The sequence below is a fragment of the Aquarana catesbeiana genome, linkage group LG02 (assembly GCF_042186555.1).
Source record: "Aquarana catesbeiana isolate 2022-GZ linkage group LG02, ASM4218655v1, whole genome shotgun sequence".
Lineage (NCBI taxonomy): Eukaryota > Metazoa > Chordata > Amphibia > Anura > Ranidae > Aquarana > Aquarana catesbeiana.
Genome location: NC_133325.1, coordinates 295,074,505 through 295,093,813, shown reverse-complemented (window position 1 = coordinate 295,093,813; position 19,309 = coordinate 295,074,505). Strand labels below are relative to the sequence as shown.

General features: G+C 42.9%; 1 protein-coding gene across 8 annotated transcripts in view; it reads right to left on the bottom strand.

The window, feature by feature from the left end:
* Positions 1 to 19,309, bottom strand: part of MCF2L (MCF.2 cell line derived transforming sequence like) — a 376,112-nt gene that overhangs the window by 5,867 nt on the left and 350,936 nt on the right. For 6 of the 8 annotated variants that reach the window (XM_073614529.1, XM_073614532.1, XM_073614530.1 and 3 more), the window contains 5 exons: positions 16,828 to 16,943; positions 16,503 to 16,595; positions 13,886 to 13,960; positions 9,642 to 9,769; positions 775 to 887 (listed from right to left, as the gene is read on the bottom strand). In XM_073614529.1, the coding sequence (XP_073470630.1) occupies positions 775 to 887; positions 9,642 to 9,769; positions 13,886 to 13,960; positions 16,503 to 16,595; positions 16,828 to 16,943 (525 nt within the window). The remainder of the gene's footprint in view (positions 1 to 774; positions 888 to 9,641; positions 9,770 to 13,885; positions 13,961 to 16,502; positions 16,596 to 16,827; positions 16,944 to 19,309) is intronic. The other 2 variants (XM_073614527.1, XM_073614528.1) reach the window with 2 other exon arrangements.

Here is a 19,309-nt window from a genome sequence, read left to right as displayed (position 1 = left end):
CCATCTGAAAACTATACAGATTTTCCCTCAGTGTCCTGCTAGGTGCTGAAGTAAAGGGATGGATGGCACCATTAAACTTTTAGCATGGGTCTTTTATTAAAACCCCAAAACAGGTAATGATCACACAATAACATGTAGAATTCCTTTGCTAGGGAATCACTTTGTATTGGCAAAGGAATCCTGCATGGGCTGGAAACAATGGTTTGTGACTTTATTTGATGTTTGAAGAAAAGATCTAATCTTCTCATGAGGATGTGCGCTGGTACCAGAACAATAATTGCATACAGTATTTCCTGACAAAACTGCAACTTCTAACTTAACTCTCTGCTGTGGCCAGTTCTACTTAGACCTGTGTAACTTGCCCCAACAGCAAGGTCATTCAACACTAGACACTCACATCCTAACCACAACAGATGTTAAAAATGAATGTGCGATACCTTTAGTATACAACAAATCTCATCTAAAGGGGGAGTAAAGGTGACCTTCCTTTTAAATAGCAGTGACTGCCTCCTTTTAATCATATGAGTATTCCAAGAATAGATACATCTGAAGATTTTTTGTTCATGCATTTTCCACACATCAGAAGCATACATATTTTTATTTCTCTGACTCAGTAGTCACTATAGAGTTGTGCTGAAAATTGGTCTCTATAGCAAATGCTGAAATCAGATTACACTATAAAACATGACGTAAAACACACAAAGTACTAGGTCTTATCAGCATTCCTAGTGTATACTGTATTGTGAAAGCAACAAGACACTATGCACTCCTTACCACATTCCCTCCTCTTCTTCACGTATAAGCTGAACTGTATCTCCACTTTTCACTAGAAGCTCCTCTGAACCACTCTTTCCATAGTCAGCCGCTATTGTATATTTCCCAGGGCACTGGAAAAATAAAAAGGAGATTACACTTACAAGTAGTCCTTAGCTACAGAAGTATTAAATGAGTATGCTTCTTAACCTTGAGATAAAATAGTGTGCATTACTTTCATTTGTATCTGTTCTGCTGAAAATCACCAAGATTTCGCTACTCTCAGGAATGGCTAAAGCCTAGTACACACTAAGGCCCCTTTCACACTGGGGCGGTGGGGGCGTCGGTGGTAAAACAGCGCTATTTTTAGCGCTGTTTTACCGTCGTTTTTGCAGCGGTATTCAGCCGCTAGCGGTGCGGTTTTAACCCCCGCTGGCGGCCGAAAAAGGGTTAAAACCGCTCGCATAGCGCGGCTATAGCCGTGGTATTGCCGCGCTGCCCCACTGATTTCAATGGGCAGGAGCGGTTTAGGAGCGGTGAATGCACCGCTCCTTCACCGCTCCAAAGATGCGGCTTGCAGTTTTTTTCTTCTCCTGCCAGCGCACCGTTTCAGTGTGAAAGCCCTCGGGCTTTCACACTGAACAAACAGCAGCGACTGTTTTGGGTCGGTTTGCAGGCGGTATTTTTAGTGCAATAACGCCTGCAAACCGCCCCAGTGTGAAAGGGGTCTAATAGTCTTTTTTCGTTAAAAAAAAACCTGACAACTCAGATCGGAGCCGTGGTGCTAACTATCCAATATTAACACAGCGATCTCCCTTGCTGAGCTATTGTGTTCTGACAGGAGGACAACCCCCCTGCCAGAACACTCCAGTCAGCACTCTCAGCCTGGCTGAGAGCGTGATCGTGAGCTGGTCTTCAGACCTTTTTTGTTCATGACCTTTCCACAGAAGCTAAAAGGGCGACTTCTGTCGGAACCGGCTTCTGTTCCCCCTTGGCCGAATGTTGGCCGCTTTCTATTCTATTCAGCCTGTGTGTACTAGGCATTAAAGGTAGCTTTCACTATCAACAGATAGGAGTTGTTTAGGGTAGCTTGAGAAACAATTGTTTACCATTACTAGGTAGTAAAAAATAGGATTTTTTAAAACAGCTTACCTGTAAAATCCTTTTCTTTCGATGGACATCACGGGACACAGAGCCACAGTAATTGGGTTATATAGGTATCACTGGTGATTGGACACTGGCACACCCTAACCAGGAAGTTCAACCCCCTATATAATCCCTCCCCCTTGCAGGGATACCTCAGTTTTGTAGCCAAGCAATATAAGTGTATTAGAAGAGGGGCGGGACCTCTGTATCCCGTGATGTCCATCGAAAGAAAAGGATTTTACAGGTAAGCTGTTTTAAAAAATCCTATTTTCTTTCTAGAACATCATGGGACACAGAGCCACAGTAATTACTGATGGGATGTCCCAGAGCAATGCTATCTGAGGGGGGGGAACCACAACCAAATAGGGTGCAATCAGACCTGAGGACCCTGTACCGCTGCCTGCAGCACACTACGCCCAAAGGCGATATCCTCATGCCTTCTCACATCCACCTGATAGAATCTGGTGAATGTATGGACTGAAGACCAGGTTGCGGCCTTGCAGATTTGAGCCATAGAGGCCCGGTGATGCACCGCCCAAGAAGCACCAATAGCCCTTGTGGAATGTGCCCTGATCTGAAACGGAGGAATCCTCTGTTTCAAACCGTAAGCTTGAATGATCAATTGTCGAATCCATTTAGAAATGCTAGCTTTTGATGCTGCTTGTCCTCTACTGGGACCATTTGGCAGCACAAACAAAACATCCGTTTTGCGAATCTGAGCAGTCGCTTCCAGATAGGCCTTAACTGCTCTCACTACATCCAAAGAATGTAGTGATCTTTCTTCAGGAGAACAGGGATCTGGAAAAAAGGAAGGTAGAACAATGTCTTGGTTTAGATGAAAATCTGAAACCACCTTCGGAAAAAAACTAGGATGAGGGCGCAGTACCACTCTATCCTTGTGTACAATCAAATAAGGCTCTTTACAGGAAAGAGCTGCTAATTCTGATACTCTTCTAGCAGAAGAGATGGCCACCAGAAAAATTAACTTCCTTGTCAGCAAGACCAAAGGAATCTGACGTATTGGTTCAAAAGGCTGTTTCTGTAACACAGACAGAATCAAGTCCCAGGGGTTTAGGGGCGCTTTAACCTTAGGATTAAGACGCATCACCCCCTGCATAAAGTTTCGGACCAAAGAATGCGAAGCAAGTGGCCGCTGAAATAATACTGATAAAGCAGAGACCTGGCCCTTGATGGTACTCAAGGCCAGCTTCATCTCTAATCCTAATTGTAGAAAATCAAGAATTCTACCTATGACATATTTCCTGGGATGCCAACCTCTGGATTCACACCAGGTTATACAAGCTTTCCAGACTCCATGATAAATCATCCTGGAAGCTGGCTTCCTTGCATTAATCAAGGTAGATATGACAGGACCTGACAGCCCACGACTCTTCAGAACGTGGGTCTCAATAGCCAAACCATCAAATTTAGCGTTTGTAAGGCAGGATGGAACACTGGACCTTGAGATAACAGGTCTGGGCGTACCGGTAGGGTCCATGGGAAACCTACTGTCATCCTTACTATTTCTGCATACCAAGTCCTTCTGGGCCAAGCGGGGGCCACCAGAAGTACTGACTTCCTTTCCTGCCTGATCCTGCGAAGGAGTCGTGGTAGTAGCAGAATAGGCGGGAATGCGTAAATCAGTGAGAACCGATGCCACGGAATCACCAACGCATCCGTCCCACATGCAAGAGGATCTTTTGTCCTTGCCACAAATCTGTCTATCTTTTTGTTGAATCGGGACGCAAAGAGATCTACATCTGGAACCCCCCATCTTTGGCATATGGCCCAAAAGACGTCGGGATGCAGAGACCATTCCCCTGGAAGTAACTGCTGGCGACTTAGATAGTCCGCCTGCCAATTCTCTATTCCCGGGATGAAAACTGCCGATATGCATGGCACATGCATCTCTGCCCAGACTAAGATCTGGTTCACCTCTTTTTGAGCAGCTCGGCTCCGGGTGCCTCCCTGATGATTGACATAAGCCACTGCTGTGGCATTGTCGGACTGGATCCTGACCGGACAACCTTGTAGCCTGATAGTCCAGGCCTTTAGAGCTAGATGTATCACCCGGATCTCCAGAATGTTGATGGGTAAGGTCCTCTCTGTCTTGGACCATACCCCTTGGACCGCAGCCTGTTCCAGAACTGCTCCCCAACCTGACAGACTGGCATCTGTTGTTACCACCGTCCAGGTAACCGGTAGAAAGGATTTCCCCTTCTGCAGGTTTTCGGGTATGAGCCACCAATTGAGGCTCTGACGCACCGCATGCGACAGGTGCATCGGAAAGTCTAATGCCTGAACTTTCTTGTTCCAGGTCGACAGAATACTGTGTTGCAGCCTTCTTGAGTGAAACTGAGCATAGGGAACTGCTTCGAATGAAGACACCATCTTCCCTAGTAGCCTCATACAAAGGCGGACTGAGGGACCCTTCTTGGTCCTTACTGTCAGAATCAGCTCTCTCAAAGCAGTGATCTTTGCCTGGGGTAGAAATATTTTCTCCTTGCTTGTATATATAATCAGACCTAAATACTCCAGTCTTCTTACTGGTTTTAGGAAAGACTTTTCTAAGTTGAGGATCCAACCCAGGTGTTCTAGATACCTGACTGTGGTCCTCAAGTTTCCATTCAAAGAGGCTACCGACCGGTCTATCAAGAGCAGGTCGTCTAGGTATTCTATGACAGCTATACCCTGAGCCCTTAATCTGGCCAGAGGAGGAGCCAAGATCTTTGTGAACACTCGAGGTGCAGTGGCTATCCCGAAAGGCAGAGCCACAAACTGGAAATGGCGCCCTCCTACCTCGAAGCGCAGAAACTTCTGATGAGCAGGAAAAATGGGCACATGCAGATATGCATCTCTGATGTCTATTGATGCCAGAAATTCTCCTCCCTGCAGGGTGGGAACTACTGTTCGAATTGATTCCATGCGGAAGGATTGAATCCTTAGGAATCGGTTCAGATCCCTTAAGTCCAGAATGGGTCTGACATCCCCATTTGGCTTTTGGACCGTAAAAAGGTTGGAATAGAAGCCCAATCCCTGGTCCTTTGCGGGAACTATCATAATGACCTCCTGCGACAAAAGTCGCTCTAACGCTAGAAGGAGCGACTGCTTTTTCTCTGGGTCTCCGGGAACACTTGATCTGAGGAACCGAGGAGAGGGGAATTCCTGAAACTCCAGCTTGTACCCTAAGGTTACCGTGGAGATTACCCATCTGTCCTGGAAGTCCTCCTGCCAGAGCTCTGAGAACTGTCGCAGTCTTCCCCCCGCTCGAGTGAGCGGGGGCGCCCCCTCATGCAGAGATCTTAGTGTTTTGCCTAGTAGGCTTCTTTCCCCAGGACTTCTTTTGTCCCTGGGGTTGACTCTTGTCTCTGGACCCCGATGGAGGCGGCCGTCGAGACTGCCTGGAGGCTGAAGCCCCCGGCGCTGGGGAAAGAGTCCGTTTGAAAGAGGGACGCTTACTCTTCTTCTTGACAGGTAAGAGAGTGCTTTTCCCACAAGGGATTCTCTTGATATAGTTATCCAAGTCCTCTCCAAACAACCTTGCACCACAAAATGGAAACCCAGCCAGTAGCTTCTTACATGGTGCTTCGGCTGACCAATTTTTCAACCATAGGATTCTACGTATATGCACCAACCCCAGTGAAAGACGGGAGGTTTGCACGATGGAATCTCTAATGGCGTCAACCACAAAGCATAAGGCCGCTGGAAGGTTAGCAAACCCCTGGGCCTGCTGTTCAGGTAATACTTTGATGACCTGCTTAACATGGTCTCTTAAGTATTGACAGACTCCAATCGCTGCTACTGCAGGTTGAGCCACTGATCCTGCTAAGGAGAAAACATCCTTCAATAGGGATTCCATCCTTTTATCTACAGGATCCCTGAGCATCTGAGCATTGTCTACAGGACAAGTCAGGCTATTATTTACGGAGGAAATGGCGGCATCAATAGCCGGTATTCCCCACATTTTAATAAACTTTTCTTCCATCGGATAAAGTGTTGAAAACTTTCTCGGCGGAAAAAAACGTTTGTCTGGGTGTTCCCACTCAGAATAAATGAGCTTTTCAAGTAAAGAATGAACAGGAAAAGCATGTGCTGCTTGGAAAGGTTTCAGTGACCCCAAAGCAGAAGAGGATTCTTTAGCAGTTTCAGGTATGGGCAACTTAAATGTGGAGCGGACCAATCCAGTGAGGATCTGCACTAAGACTTTCTCCTCTTGGGAAGTCGCAGAGGGTCCCTCTCCACCTGAATCCTCCGAAGAGGAATCATCCGTCCCATCCCGATCCTCTGAAAGGGATTCATCTCCTTTATCCCAGAGCTCCTCTGTCTGAGGGCCCTGGGGAACAGAGGAAAGCCTAGTGCATTTTCTTCCACTGAGTGAAGACGTAATCACGGCCATTAATCTTTCCTCTAGACCATTAATGGTTGAGGAAAAAACCTCTTGTGTAATATATACAGGGGCTGAAGTGCCAGAAGCAGGTGTAGCCCCTGACCCCGATGGCTCTCCCTGGCTAGCTGTCCCTGGCCCATCTTTAGGGGGGGAGGATGCTGCCGACAGGGGGCCCTCAGAACCTGAACGAGATCCCCTAGTGTCTCTGGTTCCTGGGGTGCTTGAACCTCTTCTACCCATAGTGCAAAGCAACAAGGTGTGAGGTATACAAATGAACACTGCCCGCTGAGCGATGTAGTCTGGCTAAAAGCCTTGCTACCCAATGCTCAGTCTGGTGTTACTTCAGTAAATGCTGCCTAGGAGAATGCCTGTGTCCCACCTTACATGCGACCGTCAGCTCTGTGTCTCTCAGAAGGCTGTGTGCACCTGTACAGAGTGCCTTTAATAGCCTGCAGCTGGCCTGAGTGGGAGTCTAAGCACCTGTGCTGATGTCCCGCCCCCTCCTCTACCGCCCCCCCCCCCCTCGAGTTTTGAAAAAAACGAGTGCTTCCCGCGCTGGCCGACTCTCCTGTCATGCTTCTGGAGAAAGGCTGGGGATGGGGGGGGGAGGGAGGCTGGTAACAAGATCTGCCTAAACGGCTATCTTCAGAGATGGTGGCCATTAGGCCACAGAGCCCGGGTGGTATAACCACTTTCTAGACCCCTGTGGCCCCTCTCTAGCCTGGGGGGGAACATTCAAACATGAGAAATCCCCCCTTCCATCTTACCTTGCAGCCGGCTTGAGACGCTGGGACATAGACAGCGATGAAAAAACACTGAGACAAACAGTCAGCATGTGCAGGTTTGTGCTCTTGGCAGCCCCCGGTGGTCACAATAGGCATAGCATGCATTTACCTTAAAGGAGAAAAGCCACTAGAACTCAAAAATTCTGTGGAATCTCCTCTTACCTTATCCAGCTGCAGGGTGCTGTTTACACAGACCCAATCTTCACCTCTCATGGTGGGCTCCGTTTGAAAAAACCGTCAGAGACTGGGGCCCCCTACGAACAGGGGGATCCAACAGTTCTGGGACCGTAAAGCACCTCGCCGGAAATTAGGAAGTTTAAAGCCATTTTCTGATCTGCGGGGTCCAGCTCTCTAAAAAGAGAAGCATTACGGGTAAAACCTTGTTTCTTCGGACACGAGGCCCGGGTACCATTCATTTCGGCCATGAAAAGACACTTTGAATGGATCCGGTTCACCTGGCTTGCCCCAGTATAGGATCTTAGGATATTCCCTTTGGAGCTCAGCACAGGACATCTTTACACGTCCATCACCTAAGACACTGGCGTAAAAACTGAGGTATCCCTGCAAGGGGGAGGGATTATATAGGGGGTTGAACTTCCTGATAGGGTGTGCCAGTGTCCAATCACCAGTGATACCTATATAACCCATCAGTAATTACTGTGGCTCTGTGTCCCGTGATGTTCGAGAAAGAAATCATGCATGGTTGTGGAAATAGCTGTAGTTGCGAGTTACTTCAGCAGTAGGTTCTTCTTCCAATAGCCATATCATGTCTATGACTTGCCTTGGGTATATCTAAAGCCTCGTACACACGTTGGTCAACTGAGCGTCTGATTTTTGTCAAAAGGGCATGTGCCAGGATCTTGTCTTGCATACTAACGGTACACAATTGTCGTGCCACAAACACAAACGTAGTGACTTACTACGAGGATTTTCAGCTCTTGAGCAACACCCTTTGGGCCCCTTCTGCTAATTTCGTGTTTGGAAAGCACTGATTCCGAGCATGCGTGTTTGTACTTTTGAATTTTGTGTGACGGATTTGTGTACTGACCATACGAAAATCTGACATCAAACCGTTGTCCGCCGAAAATTTACTAGCCTGTCATTCAACATTTGTTGGCGGAAAATTGGACAACACTTTTCAAAAAGGAGCGTACTAACGGTAAGATGTTAGGACAACAGTCTGTCAACAGACAATCCGCTGCTAACAATCATACCGTGTGTACGAGGCTTTAGGGTGACTGCCAGGCAATTTTAACAGTTTTGGATGGATTGGTTGATAATTGCTAATACAGTAGTAATAGGGTATATGGCTCAATAAATGCAGTGTGTACATAAATGTCTATGCAGAACAGCAAATATGCATTTCAAGGCCACCCAAGCCTCTGTCTCAAGCTGAGTGCTTGAGACAGAGGCTTGGGTGGCCTTGAAAATGCATAGCTTCACCCCCTGTCATCCAGATGACATCACTTCCGGTCTGTTCTGCATCCCAGAAGAAGCTCTCTGCTATCATATTTATTTCCACTTCTTCATCTAAGCTGTTATCCAGCCTGACGTCCAGACTTTCCAGGCTGCAAGCTGTAGAAAGAGGCTCCCCATCCCAGATGCATGAGAAGCTGTCAGCTCACGGATTATATACAGAAAGTGCCATTTCTTCTCCCCATGTGAGTTGCTAATTTACAAGTATTTCTCAGTACAATTAATGCTGCACTTAGTTAGGTGCCTCCCCCTTTTCCCGGTGTGTTTTCTTGGCCCTGCAGGTGTATCCATCCACCTAGTATTCCTATCCTGGTCTGAGGTTTGCTGTTATAAGACTGTCTAGTGGAAGCCCCTACTATGTGTTGAGCCTGACTTTAAACAGCTGCACTTTTTTTTCTTACCTGCAAGGCAAAGGCATAATGTGCTAGTATGCATCACATACTAGCACATTATGTGAAACTTACCTTAAAACGAAGCCTTCCAGCAATGCAATCTCATCGCTGGAGACGGCGTCCATCTACATCCCAGTCTTCCTTCCGGGTTTGCAGACTCCGGCTCTGTGACTGGCCGGAGACGCGATAACATCACTCCAGCGCATGCGCGCCGGTGGCCATTCCTTCAGAGCGTATGCGCCAGTGATGTCACTGGCTGCATGTAATGTAAGTATCTCCTAAACGGTACACATTTAAGAGATATTTACACTACCTATAGGTAAGCCTTATTATAGGCTTACCTATAGGTAAAAGTCAGCAGAGGAAGTTTCCTTCCTCTTTAAGTGTCACAATGTGAGTAGCCATTTGTCCTTTCACCACAGTAAATATGTTAATATACTACACTCAGATTGCGCACTGCTGTTCTTATTTGATAATTGCTAATACTATAGAAACCATCAGAGCTCAGATATTATTCTTCATCCAGTAGTATGAATTTATTAAAGTGATAAATCATACACAATCTAACATGTTCAGCTCACGTCTAATACAATGTACAATTTCCTAACATTATATTATTATAATAAAAAATAAGAAAAAGTACATAAAACACTGTTAATTAAAATGTTTTTTAAGTTTACAGAAAAAGTTTATGGCACTTACCAACTTTTTATCTACTGTTTCACCACCTTCTTCCTCAGCATCAGAAGAATTCATTGGATCTTCCCCACTGGACCATCCATCATTATTTTCTTCTGAGGCATCCAGTGATTGGGATGTTCTGTTCCAACCTAATAATGATATATGCATATGAGTTTGATATCCTTATGAGTCACAAGTCTCCAAATCCCATTCCACTCCTTCAAGACTTGGCCAAGCTCAATCAAAAACAGAGTTAGCTGTCTTCTAAACTGAAATAACATGCCTTTATCATCCTCTAAATGCCTGCTTTTGCTTGTCCTAGATCAGTCAACCTACAAACATGTATACCTTGGATTACTGTCCTCCAAACACAGATGTGCTGTCATGCAAATCTTCAAAAGCCATTAGTCCTTATTCTTCTTCCTAAAAACATTGTCCTGAAAACAGAAAGGACAACTGTACTTTCAGTTTAAGTACAGTTATCATTCTTGTATGTTCCCTCTAAAAAGAAGCCACTCTGTCTGATTTCTTCTAACAACTTCTGTGCAGTCAGAGCACATCTTCTCCAATCGGGAAACCAACTCATAGACATCTCTGGATATTGACTAGCCTCAGAATGTTCTGTGTTTCTGGATATTAAAAGCCACCTAGGTACTTTACACACTGTTAAATTAAAATTTAAAACAATAAGTAGCCTTGGCCTTGTTAAAGTAAAAATCAGCTCTTATTGCAATACTCTTCTCCTCTCTGGTGCTGTCACCTGCAGTTTCACTGCTCTGAGGTCCAGAACTGGACTTCTGGTTTGAATGACACCTAGGGTCATTCCATCCACTTCCTGTATGCCTCTGGGTATTAGGGACATGCTTCCTAGGGGTATGCAATCAAACCAGCCTGGGCTCCAAGGAAAATACTGCAGAGAACAGCACCATATCATTACACAGCTCCATTCTCTGCAGCATTCAAGACCCGCCTATTGTCAGACTAAGAAGTGGTGAACAAGAAGCTGTGGTATCAAATGGCTGGACCAAAGACCCAAGGAAATATTATATGTATGCAATGTTTTCTTAATTAATCCTACCCCAAGTGGGTAAACAGCAAATCCTGGAATTGGGACATAAGACCGTCAGCCTTGTTACTTAAAAATAATATTAAAGCAATACTAAAGGTTTTTGTTTTTTGGTAAGGGACATGTTGGACAATTTTCCATCAATCAGCAGCTGCAGCAGCTGATCAGTGTATGCAGAATATAATGTCCTGGCAGAGGGTAGTCCTCCATTCATTCCTTTGCATGAATAGAGGGATCCATTGGTTAATTTCCTTTCAGCCCTATGGCTGAGCAAATTAAACTAACAGTGTATGGCTAGCTTTAATCTGATTTATGTGCCGGTTTGTTTGGATGAGGCTGCCTGTAAAGGAATATCCTGTAATGGACACCATATACTGCGTCAAGGCAGCAAAAAAACAAAAAACCTCTCATCAATCAGAAGTTTATGCTTCTGAGTGATGATGGCATTTTTTTTCACATCCTTGATGCTATACAGCCCATACAGATATACAGCTGATACAGAGTTACTTTGCTTACAGATATACACTTCAATAATATTACATGCAGTTAATGAGGATATTTACTGGCAATTTCTACCATAATACACAAACACAATGGTTCATATACTACTGTAAAATCAGACCCAGGAACATAGATCAACTATTTTAGGCCCCAATTCATAAACGAAAAAAACTCCATGATATCCAACAATTATTGTCACCTACCATACCCACAGTGACCTATTAAGACTTGAGGCATTTGTAAGTTTGATAGCATTCTCAAGCAATTAAAGATGTGATGAAAATAATGCTTCTACTGGTGTAGATTGGAGGACAAGAGACAAGTATTTTTGATTTAGGGTCACAGATGAGTCCCCCAAAGCAATAGGCCCTTAACAGTTTCTACATTGTGCTTCCATACCGCTGGTTAAATCTAAATCTTAAGTAGAATTTAGCACCTTCAGAATTTATCTTATCTAAATATGTCTATTAGGGATAAATTAAATTACAAAGATCATATGTCACATTAGTGCATCATAACCACACTATGTGCACTGCAAACAAATCCAAATGCATGCCAGAAAAAGAAGCACTCTTTATGCACTTCAAAAACAAGCACACATTTTTTTCCCCAATACCTCTTCGACGGCTGTCTGCGGAGGTCAGGTGGGATGTACTAAGCCATTTGGACTTCTTCAGTGGGAGAATGGCACATGTATCTGTGAAAGAGCTGGTTATAAGTTCTATCCTTCTAATGATTCTTATATGGATGGGAGATTGATAAATACTGATTTTACCCAAGTAATATTGCTTCAAATGAAAACAGTTCTAGCTCAGCAATAAAGTGCACAACCAGTTGTTTTTGGGTTCACAAGTCCTAAAAATACCCGGTAATATGTAAGGGAGTTACAGAAATGGATGTTCTTAAAATTATAGAGTGACATGAGTTGTGTACAGATTATGGATATTTATACATACAAATTTAGAATGTTTATTTTAGGGCTCATTTATTGTACACTGCTGTGCTTAAAAGCACAAACTTGCTTTCTGTATGCATTTTCCATTGAGGAGAGTATATTTTGTGTGGTTCCAGATATGTGTATTTTTATTAAATCCCTCCCTCTAGTCTAAACAAAATCAACCCCGTAGCACAATTATATTGGTTCTCCACCCCTGCAACTTTACACACGTAGCAGCAGTCTATACCTATTTGTCAAGGCTGTCAAGGCTAGCAGGCTGTGAGCACAGACTTTGACAGCAACGACTTCAGGCAGACCATGCTGCAAAAATGACAGTTACAAAAGCTGAGCTACGGGGTGCTGTGAAAGGTTATATTACTAGGGGAAGAACATCTGGGGGGTTTAGCAGATGTGCAATTATTTTTTTTTAATGCATTTCAAATATGGTTCCATTCAACCGCCTTTTTGTGTTTTAGGAAACTGCACCAAAAATTAGTAGTCACACAACTTGCTAAGCCCGGCCATACACGGTTTGAACCGGCCGAAATTCAAACCATTAATGTGCAGGCTGAATTTACCAAGGTGATCGATTGATCAACTTGGGTAAAACCAGCCTGCCGGATTTGTTTCCAATTAATGCAAGCGGCTGCTATAGACGCTAGTGATAATCACTGTCTTCTCCCAGTGGAGATGGCTTCCTCCACCCACCAACTGCTCAGCAAGAGGAATTCCCCTGTTAACACTGTCTGTGTTGATGGGGGAATCGAGAAAATTTCTTTCCTGCAACCCGTGTTAAAAGAAAAAATAAAAAATAAATGATCCAATTCCCCTATCCACACACTCGATGTGAACGGGGAAATCCTCCCGCTGTGGTATTGTATTTGTAAACTTTCCCGCCATCATATTACAATGGTCAGTATTGCTGGCTATAGCTGGCTGCACAGATTGTTCGAGAATAAAATGACAGGCTGGATGTACACAAGATCGATAGATTGACTTATGTATAACCAGTCTACCCATACATAGACTGAAGATCAGCCGGTCCCTGCTGAACTGGCCAAATTTTGATCCATGTATGGTCAGCTTAAAAAGTAAAGATCAGAACTGTGCCATTGAAAATAAAAAAGCAAAACTCTCAGTTAACTTTAAAGTGTATCTAAAGCCAAAACTTTAATATGAGGTAGAAAAGGATTGTTATTTTTATATCTGTGTCCCATTTGAGAGATTTTCCCCTTTACTTCCTGTCCTGCAAACAAAAAATTAAGTGAGAGGTAATCTCTCCAGAGTGAGGGGAAAATCCCCTCTTAGACGTCACTGGAAGAGGTGCCCCCTTTAAAAGATTTTCCATCTATTCTTGTTCTGGGAAAAGGACAAATGGAGAGAGCATCTCCTGAGTGGAGACAGAAAGCAGAAAAAATACCTGACATAACCCCTCACTAGCAAAAAAAGTTTTAACTTAAGATACCCTATGAAACGTTCATCTAGGAACAAATCACAAAGCAGAATATGCCCAATTTTAACATTAAGCTTCATATTTAAATAATCCATTTTTAAGATTACAATTCCTCAATGTACTCTACAATTGAGCAATTCAAAAATAACGTATGCCCCGGTATAAACAGTAATGGTTTGCAATACACATACACAGTCACATTTTCAAACACTGAAATAACCCATATTTCTGCTACTCATGATTTCATGTGCCACATTCATGCAATGTGCAGTAATAATCTGAAGGATGAAACAATTGAATCACTCTACCTCTTAAACCAAATGGAGTTGGGTCACTCTTTACTTCATGGCGTTTAGTTTTTTTGTCAGGGCTGGTAGGGGAAGCTGCAGGAGGATGAAGAGGAAAAAGAGAAATACAGGTATTGAAGGTCTGGAGAGGATAGGGTGATCAATGTCAACAGTTACCTTTGAGTTTATCATGGGATGATTGATAGGTTTCAGTTTAAAATTTGAGTAGAACTTGAGTAGAGTGGTCTGCAAGTCAACATCTATGCAGTTATCACTGCCACAGTATAGTCTTTATCTGCTCTATATTATCTCCCTATTATATAGGAAACTCAAAAGCACCTCACTTGTTCCAAATCCACATAAAAAATAGCACCCAAAGGCCATCAAACATTTTATCTAAAGAATTTTAGAACTTGCTCAAAATTTTAAATAGATCATTAACTTCTGGGATATAAAAATTTCCATCATAAAAGAGGTTGTATCCTAACGACTATAACACCAATTTACCAAATCAAATGACAACCTATTACATGGGCCTGCTATAGCAGTAAATTTGATACCGCTATCAAATATGGTGGTAAATGCAGATCACTGTACATGTATGGCATTGGTCTGTGTGTGGTTATCCCTCTTCTTTTTGAGTATTTGTGTAGAGTGGCACATCCAGCTGATAGACGACATGGTTTAAACAGCTGAACAAAGGTCAATATGTTGAAATCTGCAATTTTTTTTTTTTTTAGGTTTCAAAGTTATGTACAGTACTGTGGAGTTTTGAGATAAAATTTACTTATTGTCTTTGCAGATGTATTATATACACAATGTCACACTATTCTAATGTATGGAAATAGAACATGCTAGTAAATACTTAGTAGCAAACCTTACTATTCCACATTTTGTATTCATACTATTATTATGTTTATTTGACTTAATGTAATGGTGGAGTCATTAAGAAAGTGCAAATATTGCACAAGCATTTCAAGTAAGGAATGTATATTTGTTGATACATTGTAGACTAGTCTACCCTCAGCACTTTTACTTCATAAAGCGCAGAATTGAGAGGCTTAATGAAAAGAAAGTATTTAGCAGTGCTTGTTGCTACAATGCTGATACAGCCTGGCCTTTTATTGAGTAAAAGCACAAGCAGGAAACAGGTCAAACACTATAATCTTTACTGGATTGCAGTATCCTTAGAGTTGATGATGATGTTTCTGATAGGGACTAAACACTGGTGCTTTTAATTGCTTATTACTAAAATCAACACAGCAGAATATCATTCCAAAAAAACTCAAAGGCAGCAAGTTAGAACACAATTTTTAATGGTGAAGTTGTTAGCGAAAGAACCATAAATTAGTGGATTACTAATACATTTACAAAGAATGGTTAGAAAAAAGACCATTTTGCACAGGATCAGTATTAGTAGAAAAAGAATAAAAGTAACTGGTCTTTCTCCGTTTCCATACTATGAACCTTTCGTGTCACTATATGCTTGTTGTGGTTGTGACCATTTGAACTGACTGTTACTATGAAAAATGTCAGTGTTGTACATAGCAAGAAACCAGGTATTCTACTTCCAAAGTATGTTAATAAATGAAAACTAACTTGTTGCTAAATACTGCATTGATAATTTACTTCATTGCCTTTAATCCACAAAAGAATGACCTAGGAGGTGCAGAATTGTGGCCTATTGACTTATCCAATGTGTAATGGACAACATGCGCTGGAGTTTTCCGTAGTGACTTCACTGTTTTACAAAATATAACTGGCCCAGAAATACATAGCCTGTTCACCGTTTATTTTACCCGAAACAAATCAGCTTCCTCTTTTCACTCTGAAATTGGATTTTTTTTTTTTCTGCTTTGTACAACACAGACACTTTCTATTCACTCCAAAGACATGCTGGTAGGTTAATTGGATCCTGTCTAAATTGTCCGTAGTACGTATGAATGTGAGTTAGGGACCTTAGATTGTAAGCTCCTTGAGGGTAGGGACTGATGTGAATGTACAACGTATACGTAAAGCGCTGCGTAAATTGATGGCGCTATATAAGTAACTAAAATAAAATAAAAAAAATTTTAAAAAAATATTCTGATAATCTAGGTACTATTGTTTTCTTCAAGTAACAGTGTTCTGTCTGTGCAAACTCTACATTGCGTGACAGGTAACAAAGAATGAAATATCATATAAAAGGGTGATTGCATTGTTATCAAATTTAAGGGGTGGTTGTCAAACCAAACCTGACAACATGGCTAGTCATGTTTGGGCATTTCTAGAGCTAGTCACCCATTGTGATGAAAAATCTCTGATTATGAAAGTATACTTCCAAATCTTCCTAAGAAAAGGGAATAGTCATTTGTTTCAATTTCTATATGTAGCCAGAATCTGGTTACAAAAATCATGAGAGTCTGGCAAAAAACACAGGACAAGATCAGAGCAGTTATAGCTCTCAACTCTTCTCCCTTCTGGTCTGCAGTCACCCAGATTTTCAGCATAGATAAATACACTTATGCATACTTCATGTAGTGACATATTCACTTTTGGCCAATCTTGCTAATGCTATGTATTTGTTTCTGAAATTAAAACAAATGCAGAGGACAGAAGGTTGAAGAGAGTACGATTAGTGCAAAGGTTGTTAGGTTACCTTTCTGAGTTTTGAGGTTAGGGAAACCCTGCAAAGTGAAGCGCTTTTTTGAAACTGCAGAAGATTCTGAGGTAGGGCTAGTAATTGTGCCATCTAGAAACAAGAAAGACACAGAAGACAAAAGAAATAGACCTGTGTGGGACACATACATGCATACAGCGCAGCAGAGAAGGAAGAATACAAGAAGCACCAGCATCCTTAGTTAGATAGTAGGTCCATATGTATATGCAGTGACATACTGGCACTTTCCACCTAAACTGTCATTTCTCTACTTTTTCTAATTGGTAGGATCCTCAAGGCACAGACAATAAGACTTTCAACTTACCTTTACTTCTCTCAAGGTACTTTGGTAAAGTCACTACAGTAGATTCGGGACTTATTAAGGGCTCAGTTTTTCTTTCTTCCAGTTTCTTAATCTTTCCCGATTTACTTCTCAGAGGACTGAAATGAAAGATTATAAAGAAACACTTGTCTCAGAACTCATGTCAAAATATCATCTGTAAAAAACATACCAACAAATCTAGTTTATAGGCGATTGTCACACTATGCTCAGTTACCATAGCAATAGGCAACAAAGAAGGAGTCCACATAACTATGAACAATTTATTTTCCTGATACATATTTATGGAGAATAACAATTGGCAGTTTTGCTAGAAACATTCTTACCATAAGGAACTTTAGTCACAGTAATGAGTCATATGCATTGGTGTGATATGAAGATGCCATTTATTTTAAATGTCACCCAGTGGAGTATCATCCAGTGTGCAAGTGTGTGTGGGGCATATGGACTCCAAAAGGGAAAAGGGGCCCACTGTTCCCTTTCACACACTGCACACCGATCTCTGCAAGAACGCCAATCCCCCCTGAAGCTTCCCAAATCTCCTCCTCTCCCACCAGCTTCAGGTGCTGCAGGGGAGCCATAGGGAGATTTACCTCCGCAAATAGCTCCCCCCTGTATTGGCACCCTCCCTCACAGATCCTCTGGCCCCTCCTTGGAGAGCTGCTGGCCTGCTTCCCTTCCTCCCCCTCCTGTCCGCTTCAGCTTCTGCTGGAGCAGGAGATTGGTGTGGTGTGGGTGGGGGGAGTGGTTGGTAAACATACCAGCCCCATTCTAAATGCACAGCAATCCTTCCCGGTCTCAAAAAAGACAGATGCAGGGTCTATTTAAATAACTGATGTGTCACCAACCCTACCCAAAAAAGTAAAAGATATTAAAAATAACATATTAAGACCTCGTTCACACAGTGCATACTACTCTCACGGGGATGCACAGGTGTTCCGTGCATCCCTGTGCAGGCAGTCCCAGTGATGTCAATTGGGAAGCCGGGGCTGCATGGACACAGCTGCAGTGCTCGATCTGACACCTGTGTGATTGTGGGTGCATGTCCCTGAACTCATACCGTCTGCATTTGGAGCTCAGATATCAGATTAGGAGCAGCGACTGTGTCCGTGCAGCTGCTGTGTCTCAATTGTCATGAATGGGACTGCTTGCACAGGGATGCATGAAACACCTGTGTATCCCTATGCACATAATCATGTCCCTCACACGTGTGTACACTTTTGTATACGTGGATGAGGCGTTACTAGAAATTTACCAGGATATTTTAAAGTTATGTTGTGTTTATGTATGCTAATAAAGATTTTAGTGTATTTTTAGTGAAAACAGTAATTTGATAAACATTTGCCCAACTATTGGGGTGCCTAAAAATCAACTATGATTGGTATTGTACATGGGAACAGACTGGAATTGAGTGGATTTTACTGGGAGACACATTGACCTGGGGGGGGGGGAATTATACTGGGGGGACAGACCCACCTGGGGCGATTATACTGGGGGACAGGCTGGCTTGGAGGGGAGATTATACTGGGAGATAGATCGACCTGGGGGGAATTTACTGGGGACCGACTGATCTGGGGGGGGGGGGGGGACTATACTGGAGGACAGACTGATCTGAGGGGGGTTATACTGGGGGACAGACTGATCTGAGGGGTGTTATACTGGGGGACAGACTGACCTGGATGGGGAGGGTGGTTGTACTGAGAGACAGACTGCCCTTGTTTTATTTGACCATGTGCCTTAAGCCCTGCCCACCATTAATGCAATTTGATCACACCTACTGTGCAGCGTGGTGCCCTACACGCACCATATTACTACTTGGTAAGCTCAAAGGTGATCCAAGTCTTTTACAATCCTATCAACAACCATGCCCACTCCTCACTGTGGCGCACTAAGCACACCATGTCATTTTTTTTCAAGCAATGGGGCCCAACTTATGATCATGCACACAGACCCACTGATTTCATAAAATGCCCCTGATGGCACACCAATGCACCTGATTCATGGCACCCTACAATGCAGGGCAACACATTAGTTTGTTGTCCTGTGCTGCCTTACCAAAAAAATGGACACATCTGATTCTATGTGGACACACTGGAGTGTGTTGGCAGCACATTCAAAATTAATAGAATTAATGCAAAGCATATTAATTTGTAAAATAACGTGTGTGCTTTAATGCACTGCACAATTGTAATTCCAAATTAGTCATATTTTGACTTGTTTTACTTTTGCCTAAATCTGTCAAAGATGCTGTCAAATTAGGGTGTTGGGACACTACATGCAGCATAAGATGATGTAGCAACATGACACACTAAATGGAATTCAAAAGGTGTTTTATCATACTCATATTGTATGTTTGAATGTGACAAGGCCAGGCTTCTACTAGAAAGGTGCTCTGGGAAACCTTTAGCATTTTTTCAGTTGTCACATTCCTATAGCATCCATCTAACATTAGCGTTTCTTGACTCCA